At 32.6% G+C, this 14,897-nt stretch overlaps 1 protein-coding gene across 2 annotated transcripts in view; it reads left to right on the forward strand.

The window, feature by feature from the left end:
* LOC150092420 (ubiquitin carboxyl-terminal hydrolase 20-like) overlaps positions 1–14,897 on the forward strand; it is a 416,458-nt gene that overhangs the window by 310,044 nt on the left and 91,517 nt on the right. For both annotated transcript variants that reach the window (XM_090415144.1, XM_090415145.1), the window contains exon 16: positions 8,707–8,788. In XM_090415144.1, the coding sequence (XP_090271270.1) occupies positions 8,707–8,788 (82 nt within the window). The remainder of the gene's footprint in view (positions 1–8,706; positions 8,789–14,897) is intronic.

Consider the following 14,897-nt stretch of genomic DNA (forward strand, 5'->3'; position numbering starts at 1 on the left):
GGAAAGGAGGCCGAGGACATCCTAAAAGAAGGTGGAGTGATGAATTGTCAAATTTTGTTGGGGAAAATTGGTCAATTATTGCCAAGAACAGAGAAAGGTGGAAAGAAGTGGAGGAGGCCTTCGTCCAGCAGTAGACAGAAAATGGCTAAAAAGAAGAAGTAGTCAGAATTGAGACTGCATATCAGTGCTTGAGGTAGAAAAAGTTTGTAAAACCTGAAATGTGGAAAGGCACCTGGAGAAGATGATATTCAACCTGAAATGCTCAAATATAGAAGCATGAAAGTTTTGTAGTGGCTACATTGCATTATTCAGGCCAGACAGAAGTTTCTGTTCCTGACGATTTGAGTAGGGTCCTCATAAAATTTTTAAGAAGATAAATAAAATGAATGTAAGAAATGCAAAAGAATTTTGTTTCCAGGTGTATGAAGTTTGATTTTTACAAGCATACTTGAGAAGTGGCTAAGAAAAACTATGGAAGAGAAAGTGGAGGAAGAACAAGCTGATTTCTTTCTCAGTAGAGGTTGTCAAGATCAGATTATCACTTTAAGACGGTTATGAAATCATGAGAATATAACAAGGATCTGAATTGGTAAGGTCTGGAAAAGGCATATGGCAAGATGCATCAGAAGTTCAAGTTATATGGAGCAAATTTGGCCTAATACTGTATATAGTCTTTATTTATAAGTCAGCAGTGTGATATTATTTGAAGATCTTATTTGAACTTTAACATCTAGCTGTCTTATTTGAAGGTTTGATGGACCACATTATCAAAGAAAATGACATTAAATACACTGATATTCTCATATCAGAATTGGAGATATGCATCTGAATGCTTTTATTAAGCATTGTTCAGATGATGTTATACTTCTAAGTAGATACAGTACAAGTTTTCAGGATAAATTGAGAACTGCTGTAACAGATTTGGCATTTGTGTGTGTGGGGGGAGGGGGGATAGATGGGAACATTGAAAACATGAACTGCATTCCCAATGCTTTATTTAAGCACAGTATTTAATGAAGAAGCAGATTAAATCTGGAAAGAGATAATAGAATTAGCCAAGCTTATAAATTTATTCCATACAAATTTATTCAACTAGATAGCAACCAGTTGAATAAATTTGTATGAAATAAGAGAGAAATTAGCCGAAACTTGGAGAATACTAGATAGTGTTCAAACCAGAATATGCTTATGGAAATGAAAAGCTCAGTTAGAAATACAGCAGCTGATCAAAGATTAAGAGACCACATATATGATAGATTTCATATGAAGGCTAACACATGTATAGAAAAAGAGAATTTATTAAAGCTTCTCATACATTTTGGATATCCTTCCCATTCAGTAACATACTATAGTGATCAGAGAGAGAAAGAGGAAAAAACAATCAATTGACAACATTCGAAATGTGAGTTGGATAGCATGTGTTTACTTGCTCAAGTCTCTTTCACAGCTGAGTGAACAGGAGAATACACTACAGGTATCCCTTGATTAACACAGCGAAATTAATTGCGACACTCCCTTGATATATGCGGCAAGAGTTTTAATTAACATGCCTTTAAATTTACCATGCAAAAGCATGCAAGCCTCAAGGAGTGTTTCCTGGCTGAGAGAAATTAAGTTCTGAGCATGATGACGATGATAACGCACATGGTCATCCAAATTCTCTTAATGATCTGTGTGAGAATGCGAACATTTTATTTTTTTCACCAAATACATCATTGCTACAGCCCATGGACATGGGCGTCATTGCAACTTTCAAAGCCTATTTTCTTAAAATGACATTCACAAAGGCAGTAGAAACAACAACAAATAAAATGCGATTACACTCCAAGAATTTTGGAAAAATTTTAACATTGAACACGCAATTGAAAACATTCATGACTAGTGGGAGCAACTGTCTTCTAGCTGCATGAGAGCTGTTTGGAAAAACTTTTTGCCAGAATGCGCTAATGACTTAGGTGGTTTTTCAATATCTTGTGAACAACATGCTTGAAGAAATCATTGCAATTGGTGAAGACCTTGGTTTTGATGTAGTGTTGATGTAGAAGATGTTAAAGAATTATTGGATTCGAATTCAAAAGATTTCAGTGACAACAATCTTCTTGAAATTGAACAACAATGCGCATATGAAGACAATGAACAAATGAAATGTGAAGATGAGGTTCCAAAGGAAATAACAATAAAAGAACTGGATGGAATATTTCGCATTTTAGAATCACTAAATAAGCAAGTAATACAGATCCAGATGTTAATTGAAGAATGATTATTTGCTGAGGTCTAGAGAATCATTTTACTTGTTATCATAGAATTTATTCTGATAAGAAAAAAACTAAAACTGTTCAGACCACTCTTGATAACTTTTTTTTTGATAAAAAAAATTGCAGTAACTAATGTAAGTACAAGCATTTATTAAACATTTACTTTTCATTCATTTTTTTATCTTTCCTAAAAGAGTACCATATCAAACGAATTATTAATACAGTAATCGATCATGGACAAATTGTAATTTTTACCATTGATTATTATATTTGATTAACGCGATTTTGATATACGTGGTAACATCAAGCGATTAATTAATCGTGTTAAACATGGGATACCTGTATTTGAGGGTAATGGGAAGCAGTGGTTAGTTTTTATAATTCAGATACAAGGATGCATAACTCATTATTACAAAATGGTAAAAATAAATTTAAAAATATTAGTAGTAATTGTGAATACTTCTCAAAACTTGGAGACAAGCATGCAGTCAACAAGGTTAAGATTGAGATGATGTCCTTTATCAAAGAATTCTCTCTCCTTTTTTTTTTTTTTTTTTTTTTTTTTTTTTGTACGTGCATCAACTGTTATTAAAAACACATGTATATTATTATTAAAGATACCAAGAAATAATATACTTAGTTTTAATTCTTTACCCAAGGAAGCAAAACAATGTTTTGCACGTAAAATATATTCATGTCTGAGCTATTTGCATATAGAAGCTAATGTGTTGATAAAAAACACAAGTGTATTATGTATAATTTTTGTTTAGTACAAAAAAACCAAGTATATAATTTCTTGGTATCTTTAATGTATAATAGAACCAAGGTAAGAAAGAAAAAAAAAACTTTCAATATAATATGCTTATATTACTAATGTTCTTTTAAAACATCTAGGTGCATATATAAAAGTGTAAGAAATGGCATCATTAGCATTTCCATATTCATTAGGAATGGATTTCTATATTTTATTATTTGTTTAGGATATTGGGTATTGGCCATTCAGTTTACATATTCTATCCAATTTTGTTTTTAATTGTTTAGTTTTTCTTCTGTTGATTTTATTTTTAGTTCTTTTAAAATATCTTCATTCCTTTTTTGGTCTAATAATGTGTATTCTGCAATTCTTCTCATGAATCTCATTTCACATATTTTTATTCTTTGTTTATCGCCCAAATTTCGCTGTCATATAATAATATGGGCACTGCTAAAGTATTGTATATTTTCAAGTGTGTTTTTTTTTGTGTGATATTTGGATTGAGTGTTCTATTTATCAGGTCTATAATCTGTAAAAATTTTGGAGTTTTTAATTTTTCTTTTTCTCCTCATATGATATTTCACATCCAAGATAACTGAAAGTATTTATCTATTCTATTATTTTATTATTAATAACTATTTTACTTCTAACTGGAGTTTGTCTACAAAATGGCATTGTTTTTGTTTTATCTATGGATATTTTCATTCCAATTTTTCATTTATTTTTATTTCTATTTCATTATCTTTGTATATACAGTCAACCCTCCTATAACACGGTACTCTTATAACACGGTTTCTGTTCAACAACATTCCATCAACTTAATTGGTTTAAGAAGATTCTCTATAGCATGAATTTATCTATGTGTTAAATTTTTACAGTTGAAATTAATGGGGAATTCCCTTCTTTTTGGTGAAGGTACATCACAATTGTTCACAGTGCTCTGTTTTAATGCTTAAAATAGACCGTATGATTGGCTGTTGCGTATTTGTGTGAATTTTTTTATCCAATAGCACTGCCGAACTTTCGCTGTTGCAACCACCCACTTTGTCATCAATTTTAAGTGCAACTTAGTAGGAAACTGTCTGTAAATCCGTGCAGACGTACATATCACGATTAATGTTCAATAAAGTGCCTCTTGCTCGCTTAATTTTTGTTATCGTAATTGGACAACATTACACAATACTGTAGGTAATATTTTTTATTTGTTGTAATATAATAATAATAAAATAATTGTTAACCCCAGGTTTGCATAATGTCAGACACAAAAGAAACAAGAAAACAGTTAAAAAGAAAGTTTATATCTCTTGAGGACAAAATCCAAATTTTAAATCGTTTAAAGGGTGGTTCCCGTATAACGTGGTACGAATCAATCTGATTCGTACTAATTCTGAGTTTCTTATAGTGCAGTTTCCATATAACGCAGCGCGAATTAACCTGGTTTGCACGTTAAATCTGAGTTTCTTATACGTTTCCATATAATGCGGTACGAATTAATCGCGTTATAGGAGGGTTGACTGTATTTAATATTGCATGTAGTAAAATATTAGGTATAGTTGTTCTCTGTAATATATCAAGCAGTATATATATCTTTCAAAAAAAAAAAGCTGCATCAATTGTAGAGCATCCCTTTCTAAATCCATTTTGGCATTCTAATAATATTTTTTCACTGTATATTTTCATATTTTCATTAAATATTCTACTATATATTTTGTAGCATGTATTCAATAAACTAATACCTCTGTAATTATCAGGTTTTGTCTTTTATCACCCTTTTTAAATATAGGTATTACCATACTTGTATTATATTCTATTGGTATTTGTCCATTTTTATATATTTTATTTGAAAAATTTTAATAATCTGATGAAATTTTTTTTCCAGCAAATTTATACAGTTTGGAATTTATCCTATCCTCTCCATCTGATTTACCAATTTTTTTTTAATTTTATTTTATTAGGTTGTCTTTTAATTCTTTCATTGTTATTATATCATTTAAAGCATTTTGTAAGTTTATGGTGTTAGTATTATCTGTCCAGAGATCTGTAAAGTAAACCAAGGATTCTTTTAAATCTATTTTGCAATTTCTTTTATATCTGCATTCATGTGTTTTAGTATTTTATATGCAATGGGTCTTATTTTGTATATGTCATTTTCTAGATATGATACAAATTTTTCCCAGCTTTCTCTGTTTCTCTTTTGGCTATTGCTCGTCTTTTTTTATATTCAGTTTCATCTTCTTGTTTTTTGCTACTTAACCATCTTTTAAAGGCTAGCTTTTTATTTTCAAGTATTGTTTTTATTTCATTGTTCCATTGTATTTTTTATGTTTATGATATTTTTTTTTGTGTGTTTGTTCCTAGACTTTCATATGCTGCTGATGTAATAATTTCTTTTATATTCTTTCTTCTTGATGTCTTCATTTTCTTGTATTTTTTCTAAGTAGTTATTAATCCTCTGTTATATTATATAATCAGTGAGTTACTTTCTGTTTTTGTTTACTATTGGTTCTCCAAATTTTTCTATATTATTAATTTTTTTCATTCCTCTTCTGGCATTAAAATCTCCAGCTATAATTATATTGTCTGTTTTATTTAATTTTTCATATATTCCTTGTAACTGTTTGCAAAAGTCATCATTTTCTTCTTTTCCTTCTTCAGGAGCATACACTCCAACAACTGTTAAATTTACTTTATTTAATTTTAATCACACTTCTAATATTCTTTTATTCCAGTATGTGTAATGAGTTATTTTTGCTTTAATTGATTTATGGATCCAAATCATTACACCAGCTTTTGCCTCTTATTTGTTTGTCCACTCCACTATATATGATACGATAATCGTTTGTTTCTTTTGTTCCTTTAAGTTTCTTTTTTGTTTCTTCTGTAAGAACTGCAATTTCTATATTTTATTCATTTAAAATTTTATTTAATTCTTATTCTTTATGTGCTATGCTTCTAATGTTCCATGTAGCATATTTCACCACATTTTTCTTTTTCCAAAGTTTCTTAACCTTTTCCAGTATGTGGTCTTTTCCCATGTTTTCTGTCGTTTTGATTTCAATGAAACTTGAAAGTAACATGTGTTTCCCTATGTCAAGTTACTAGCATGATGATAGGTATCCTAGTGGTGGGACTGCCACCTTAAGACAACTAGGCTTGTCTTTTTTTAGTAGATAATGGAAATTACAGTTTGAGAAGAAAAAGTCACCCTCTTGCCCTCGAATTGCTCTAATAGACTGGGGGAAAGGAGTAAGAAGTAAGAGAGATTAGAGGAAAGAAGAGTAGAAGACTAGGCTACAGATACGATATACCAAGTGTATATTGTAGGAAGTATGATCAGATCTAGCTTGGGTATCTCGGGTTTGCCATGCCCACACTCACTAATGTGAGCCCCTAATTCTCTATTTGACCTATATTGAAAAATTTAATTTGTATCAATTTTATAAATCCCTTTTAATATCATAAAAGTTTCTATCATGTCCCCTCTTTTCTGCTTATTAACTTAACTTTGTAACCCACAAATCTTCAACCTATCCTCATAGGGAGCATCCCACATCTTTGAATCTTCTCTACTACCTCCTGGTATCCAAGAAACACAGGTTGCCATAACCATTATCTCTTTCACTTCTGCAAACTAACAGAGTCACTAACATCCTTGATTTTTGCACCTGGGAAACATGCTTTTGTCGCTTGCTCACTAAGTATACCTCTTATCATAGAATCTCTATACAATCTTCATTCTCCCACCTGCTGTACAACATGTCAATCATTTCTCAAGTCACTCTAGCTTCCATATTGTCCTGTGAAGGATGCAAAGTAAAAACGCTATTTCACTCTTTACCGTCACATCATCAACCACTTCTTTCATGCTCTCATTTCAAGCAGTATCATTCACAGCTTCCACCACTTTCACTATCCTTCCTTACATCATTAGCATTAGATTCATTTTCCCACTTTCATACCACAATCCTGTTCGTGCTTGGTAATGTATGCATATAACACACACACACTACATCATACTCGATCCCTCAGCCACCATTTTCCTTCTGTACAACGGTGCCATGTATTGAAATGCTTTCTGAAACAATATCCTGTGTTAAATTTCACACACTCAACTTTACAGTCTAAAATAAGTAAGATATAACTAAATATAATTACTAATATCCACTAAAATAAAACTTATCTGAAGACATGTCCAACACAAAGATTTTGTGAATTATTCAAACATGGATTGGGGAAGAGAAATCTCATGATAAGAATGAAGGAGAATTTATTGAGCTGTTGAATAATAAATCAAGCAATATGTGAAAGACGAAACTCCAGGTCAAAGAGTGTTAGATTTGATCATAGTGTCAGAAAGGTTCTCTGTTAAGAATGTGAATGTTTTGCAATCAGTTGGTGATAGTGATCATGCAGTACTCTCCTGGGAAGTAGTCAACCAAATGGATGTTCTAATTAGGACAGTTTACATGCTAAACTACAAAGTTGGAAAGTATGACAAACTCAGGAGAATACTATCTTTAATCCAATGTTATCAGTTATTGAATGGGAAGTATATCTGCAATGGATGAGAAGCTTTGAAAAGGTACTTAAATGAGGCAGTATTGAATGTGTTCCTAGAGTTCAAAGAACAGACAATCTGTAAAAAGATGTAGAAGGATTATCATGAGAATAAGAGCGAGAGTGCAGGCTAGATAAGTTATGGGCATTATATGGAAAGCTAAATCATAGCATGAAAAGAAATCAACTGTGCAGGCCGAAAGCAACCAAAAATAATTTTATTGCTGTACTGCAAGAAGTAGAAGAAAAATTGAATGTGGATGAATAACTTGAGTGAATGCAGACAGTGCTCTGGTGTCAGAAGCAGAGATTGTTCAAATAACAAGTGCTCACTTTGCTAAGATCTATCATCCAGGTGTGTGTGTGTGTGTGTACATTGGTTCACAGTGCTGCCACTTGGGTGAAGAGATAAAAGTACATAAAAATGAGGTTTCAACAGCTGCTGTATAACCTATGCATAACCAGCATCACCCTCTCAAAAACATTTTGCAACATGATGTTTCTCAGGACTTCTGGAAACATTCAAGATTCAACTCTCTTTATTAGTTTCCTAGGAATTATATTACTTCTTTTAAATTATGGAAACAGTTTATACTTTCTCTGAAAAAATTTGTGTCAATAAAGCTCCTCAAGTCAAGTTTGTTATGAAGATATCATTCAGTTTTTTTTTCTGGAATTTTTTTGTAAATTTGAATCGAAAGATTTTCCTCTGGTAATGTGCTTTTATTTTTCTGCCCTGCTCTCAATTGCAATCCTGTGAACTTAACTGCGTATTGCACACTTTCTTTGAGCTTCTTGTCACTTAAAATTTTACTCAGTCTCTGTTGTTGAGGTTGTGTGTGTTCTGGTAAAATCTTTTCCTTATAATGTGTATATTGCTTTTGTTCTGTAGTCATCTTATTTACTGCTGATTTTGTGAAATTACTATTATGTATAACACTCTCTTCCAGACTTGATAATTAAACACTGTTGTGTATATGAATAAATGTTGTTAAACCTGGAGTAATAATACAGTGATGGTATTGCATTGTGATGAGGCTACTTAGTTTTTTACTTTGATAAGTTTGCTCACAGTTTATTTTAAATGTGTTAAATTATATTAAATAATTAAACATCACTAACTATCCTATGCATTTATAGGAGTTCCTCCACAGAAGGCTGGCTTTGTTGAAGAATTGGTTACAGTTTTATCTCAAGCTGTTTGGGAATATCTACATGACACGTAAGTTCATCTGATGTAAGTGTTAAATACAATAACATTAAACCTTTTTAAAACCATATTAACCATATTAATAAAACTGGCATTTGGAGATTTACTAGTTTATAAAAAAATATTTCTTAGGTTATTCTTAGGATATTATGATTCTTTTTCCCTGGTGCATCACTCTGAAGATTGGTTTATGCGAGCAATACATCATAGCATCCTACCCTGTGCTTTCCCTTTTATTTTTTTATATTCTTCCCTTCTGCAGTCCCTCCATTTCTGTAAGCATTCCTCCATGCCTCAGGTGCTGTGCAATTAGGCTTTCTCTCTTATTGATGTGGCTCATTAGTGACTGCTCTTCTTGAACTATGTTTAGATATTTTTCATTAGTCTCCTTTTTCTATCCAACCAGCACCAAATTCCAAGCCTCAACTGTGTAATGCTATGCTACATGCATATGTTTTCACCAGTCTTTTTTTTTAGTTGAATGCCAAGTCCTTTATTAGAAAATGTTTCTTCTATTGTAGAACATTTTTTTTTTTTACAAGATTATTTTTACTTTTATATCTGAGTGGAACCCACTCAGATATAAAAGTAAAAATTATTAATAATTAGTAAAAAGATATAAAAGTAAAGTATCTTCCATGATGAGACGGCCAACTATTTAAAATAAATTACCTGTTGTATTAGGTTGTTTAGTACTTTAGTTTTCTTATATTTAATTTTTAAGCTGTTCTGTGAAAATTTCTTCCATTTGAGCCAGAGTGAATTTTGATTTGTCCTCATTATCAGCAATAACTTCTTTATTGTCACAAACCATAGCCAGTTAATTTGAATTTCATTTATCTTAATTTCTTTTTGTTGTGTTAATTTATTTATTGCTTCTTCAGTGTAGTGATTAAATATTATTGGAGAAAACCACCTTGTCTTAGGTATCTTTACTGTTAGTTGTTTCTATTTGAGATTCTTGGTGCTTGTAGAGATTAAATATGAGCATTTATCTCTCCAATCTACCATTATTGTTTTTAATATTTTGAAGATTTGGTTCAAATCAAGACTGTCAATCTCCAGGTTAAGAAAAGCAGAGTATTTTTATTGTCTCAAATCTTCTTTCAATAATTGTTCTAAGAGGCTAGGATTGCATCTCTTGTCCCTTTTTTGCTTTCTGAACCAAAACCAGTCGTTGGCAATATATTATTCGGCCTTATTTGTTAATCTTTATTGTATAACTTTTAGTAATATTTTCGAAGCATGTGATATTAAGTGTTTGATTATTTTTACCTGTCAAATATGGATGTATAAAAGTTTTACAGAGACTACACAATATAATTCACAGTGCCTAATTAGAGGGTCAAATTACAGATGTTTGTAGTACCCATTTATAAAAAGGAGAAATAAAACAATGTGGGAATCACAGAAAATTTTCCTACTGAGTGTTCCTGGTAATATTTATGCAAGTATACTTGAAAAATGATAAGAAAAATTGAGGAAGGAAGCATAAAGAAGAATGAGCTTGGGTCATGCCAGAATAGAGGTTGTTAGGATCAGATTTTCACTGAAGACAAATAATTGAGAAAACATGGAAATAGAACAAGGATCTTTTAAGTTTTGCAGATCTGGAGAAGGTATATGACAAGATGCCAAAAGAGAAGCTGTTCATAATGCTACATTTTTGAGATGTAAATGGAACATTATTTCAAGCAATATATTGTCTTTATTTGAGTTGCAAGTCTGCAGTTAGAATTGAAGAAGATACAAGAAAATTGTTTTTTCTTGTATCTTCAGAAAATTGATATTAAAAAGACAAGGGGCATGTACTTTATCTCCACTGTTATTTATCATCTATATGGATCACATTATGAAGGAAAATAGTATTAAACCTGATATCAAAATAAGAGATGTTAATCTCAGCTCTTTTCTTTTTGCAGATGATGTACTTCTAAATAAATTCAGTACAAATCTGTAGGATTCCCTGACTAAACTGAATAACCGAGGTTATAAAGTTAGTATGCAAGGTGAAAGAGCTAATTGTTTTGGCTGGCATCAATGACCTCAGAGGTGAGAACTATTTTATGGGAGAGGATGTGAAAGAGTTATTGATAGAAGCAAAACAGAAGGGCAAGTGAGTGTGATTTGTAAGTCATCTGCTACCACACTCTGATATGCATATTGATTCATGAGTGATGATACTCATGAATCAGTATGCAGATTGTGTAGAAGGAATGCTGTCGAGTTTGTGGACCTATGCTACAGATTCTGTATGCTCAAGATAAACGTATCAGGAATAAAAAGGGAGGAATTTTTATTTTAGGAATTTTAGGTGCTTCTTTGCTAAAAGTTATAGATCTTAGTGAGACATGGCTAATAGCAGATATACAGGGATAGAATGTTGATGGATTTACTATTTTTGTGGAGGATAGAGAGGATGGGGGGGTTGCTAATGATAGCAAATGAATTGCAACCAACAAGAGTAGGAGTCAGTCAGGCAGGTGGCAGTCTATTGTGAGATGGAGACTAATAGGACAAAATATAAAACTGATTGCTACTATAGGCCAGAAGTTTCAGAGATGTGGGAGACATGCATCAACAGATTAGACCAATGAGAGCAACTTGATCTGACTTCAACTTCAGAGATATAGACCAAAAGAAGGAAATATCATATAGAAGGAAGGAAACGGAATTTATACACTTTCCAAGAGATAATTGAAGGAGCATGTTATGGAGGGGATTCTAGGTGAATGGATGTTGGATCTTGTTATAGGATCAGAAGACCTATCCATAACTAAGATAGCTACATTGTCTCCAATTGGAGACAGCGATTATGTGGTCTTCACTTTGGAGGTAGAGAAATGTGGAATTTTCGGTTAAGGCTTACATGTGGAATAGAAGGAAGGTGATAATGACAAACTTAGGAGACAGCTTGAAGCAGTGCCACAGAAAATAAAAAGCCTGAAGAGAAGTATATTCGCAGTTCATTGGGGAATAGTCGAGGGATATCTGGAGGAAGCAGTGTCAGACTGTACACCCAAGATCAGGAGGAGAAATCAGGTAGGAGTTAAATTAATGAGTAGTATCATTAAGAATGAGCTGCAAAAACATAAAATGTTGTGGAAAATATATAAGGAGAAAGGTGACCTGCAAGCTCCTACAAGGGTCAGGCAATAAAGATGACTAACCTGGTAAGGAAAGAAATTAGATTATGAGAAGAAATTAGTCTAACAGGCTAAAGGAAATTCCAGAGTTCTTTCATTAAGTGGCAAGTAGGAGGAAGAATGACTATAAAATAAGTGTTGATGGTAGAGAGTTGGCAGAGACAGACGAAATACTTGAGCTACTCAGTGACCACTTTGTAAGGGCATATCATCCAAGTAAAGATATTGTTATGGCACAGGTGATAGGAACTGATGTGAGAATGGATTTGATGAACTGGAGGTACTTAGTATACTGTTGAATCTGAATGCAAATACATCTGTGGAATTGGAGTGAATATTATTATTATTGTTGTTGTTATTATTACTACACGACACCTCCAAGGCTTATTGTGAGATGGCATTCTACTCTACTGTGCTACCTACATCTTACTATGTCTTCTACTACTTAATTCTCCAATTACAACACTGCTACCATCCACTACCCACCACCACTTAAGTATTTTTTGGATATAAATTATGTGTGTTCTCATCGCCGATTTGTCTGTATGTAGGATGAAAAACCAGAGTTTCTGGGAGAAAAATCCTGCTACTTCTCATGCGGAGGTAGCAGGATTCTTGTTGTGATTGGAATCCTCTCATCACAACAAGAATCAAACTGATGTCTTTTCCAATTGAAGGACTCAGTATATCACTCTTTCAGTTGCATTAGGGAAGTGCATATATCGAATTGTGTTTTAAGAGAATGTGCAGAGGAACTGGTGATGCTTTTGATGGCTGTTTAATTTAAGTCTCAACTCTGGAAAAGTCCCAAGAGAGTTGAAGGAGGGCAAAATAATTCTGCTACATAAAGAAGGATCTGAGTCTGTGATAGCAATTTAGAGACCAATCAGTATCTTAGAAGTGGTGATAAAAGTCCTGAAAAAGTTGGTCAAAAACAAAATTCAAGAATGGCTGGATAACAATATTATACTGTATGAGGAGGCAGCATGGCTTTGTGAAAAGTCGGTCATGCCTTAATAATTTACTAACTTTTTAACTAACAGCAATGGGTTCTTTACGTTCTCCATCCCGGCTAACTTCTTCATGGAGACCTTGGAAGAAAATGCCTTAAACTCTACCCTGCATAAACTCATTGTCTGACTATGCTACACAGATGATACGTCCACATGGCCTAGATATGCTCAACACTTTCTTAACACATCTAAGCAATCAACATCCCAGTATTCACTTTACCATAGAAAACAAGTCTCCATTCCTAAATGCTGATTACACACCATCTGATGGATCTGTAACATTCTTTGTTTATAGAAAACCTACTGATAGATACATACACCACATTCCCCCCCTTATCCCATCAACAAGATGAGATTATAAAAATCCTATATAACAGGGCAAAATTAATCAGTTCTGAGAGAACTGATTAATAAAATGTCCTAACTACCGAACTTGACCGTATTTCTCAACACTTTCTTAGCTAATGGCTACAACCCCACAAAATCTAAAAAATATTAAAACCCTCTAACTATAATCCCTAACTACAACAAACTAAGTTGAAGTTTATAAGGCATATTGCTAAGGTAACTAGAGTAGCTCTCAGGATTACTTTGTTATCAAAGAACACACCAAGATCTAGGTGAATTATGTAATGTTTTAAAAAACGGCTTCACATATGTAACAGAATTTAATACTCCTGTATATTTTGTTCGAAATACAATGAACTTTATTCAGGGAGAAGGCAAAAGAACTGATAGCAACATTTAAATTCTGAATACAAGAAGGAATCATACAGCATGTGTATAATATCACATCTCTTTCACAGGAGTAGTAGGAAACACTATTAAGAGTTCAGAAATGTGGGTATAAATGCATAATTAATTATTTTAAAAAAATTATAAACAATTAACAGCAATCATCTCCCAAATCTTAGATATAGGCATACAGTCTGTGCGATTAAGATTAGGACAGTGGTGTAGGACTTCATTCAATTAGAAAAATAGATGAAAAAAAATCTAATCTTTATAGGTACCTGTGGCATAATTAAAATTAATAACTTAGCACATATAAAAGCAACAGTAATAACTTTAATGAATTAAAGGTACAAATATTTCATACTGAAAGTAACAGTACATCATCAGTGTAGAACAAACAGTTAAAGGAATGGAATACAAAGTACAGAACAGTCGGTGGATTACCAATTAAAATTGTTGCCGCGTGCCAGAAAATTACTATTAATAAAATATTATTAAATAATTCTTAAAAACTATATCATTGATGGTTGCATAGGATAAGAATCTCTCAAACTTTTGGGAGAGGGAGAGAGACAGTCATTTCGATTCAAATTCATCCGATGTAAAAAGGCTTTGCAACTTTCTTTAAAAATGTGTTCATATTTAAACTTGCATCTGTGGAGAAAACAACCTTTATTCCACTGGATATTATGTTAAGTGTCAATACTATGTTGTGCTAGAAAAACATTCTTGCAAACTTATTCAAAAATATGAATCTTTATACCATAAGCAAAAGAAAAAATTACCTCTGACAACACTCCTACGAATAAATAGATTGTTAATATTTCTGGACGCCCTTTATCTGATGCTGAAACGAGTGCATTAGCTAAAGGCCTTGATTTTGCCGTAGTACCTAAACACATAGTACTAAAAGCGTATTACCTCATCTCGATTTTTTGCATAACATCGAACTTAATCTGTTGGAACTTTCTAGCGAAGATGCTAATAAACTACGATTTGAAGTTGCTGCCTCACTTTGTAAAAGCAAATTACCACCATATAATTTATTGAGTGCTATTTCAAAAGCTGTAGTGGTCGTGGATAAGGCTGACTATGAGAGAAAAGTAACTTGCCTTTTACAAGATGCCTCCACCTATCAAGAAATCAACCACAAATTAAACAATTAAATAAGTTGCTTGATGAAGTTATCAGTTGGGATCAAAACACCGTGGATAAACTGCGCACTCA

The sequence above is a fragment of the Typopeltis vanoorti genome, chromosome 26 (genome assembly GCF_054136105.1).
Source record: "Typopeltis vanoorti isolate ZY-2024b chromosome 26, IOZ_Tvanoo_1.0, whole genome shotgun sequence".
Taxonomy (NCBI): domain Eukaryota; kingdom Metazoa; phylum Arthropoda; class Arachnida; order Uropygi; family Thelyphonidae; genus Typopeltis; species Typopeltis vanoorti.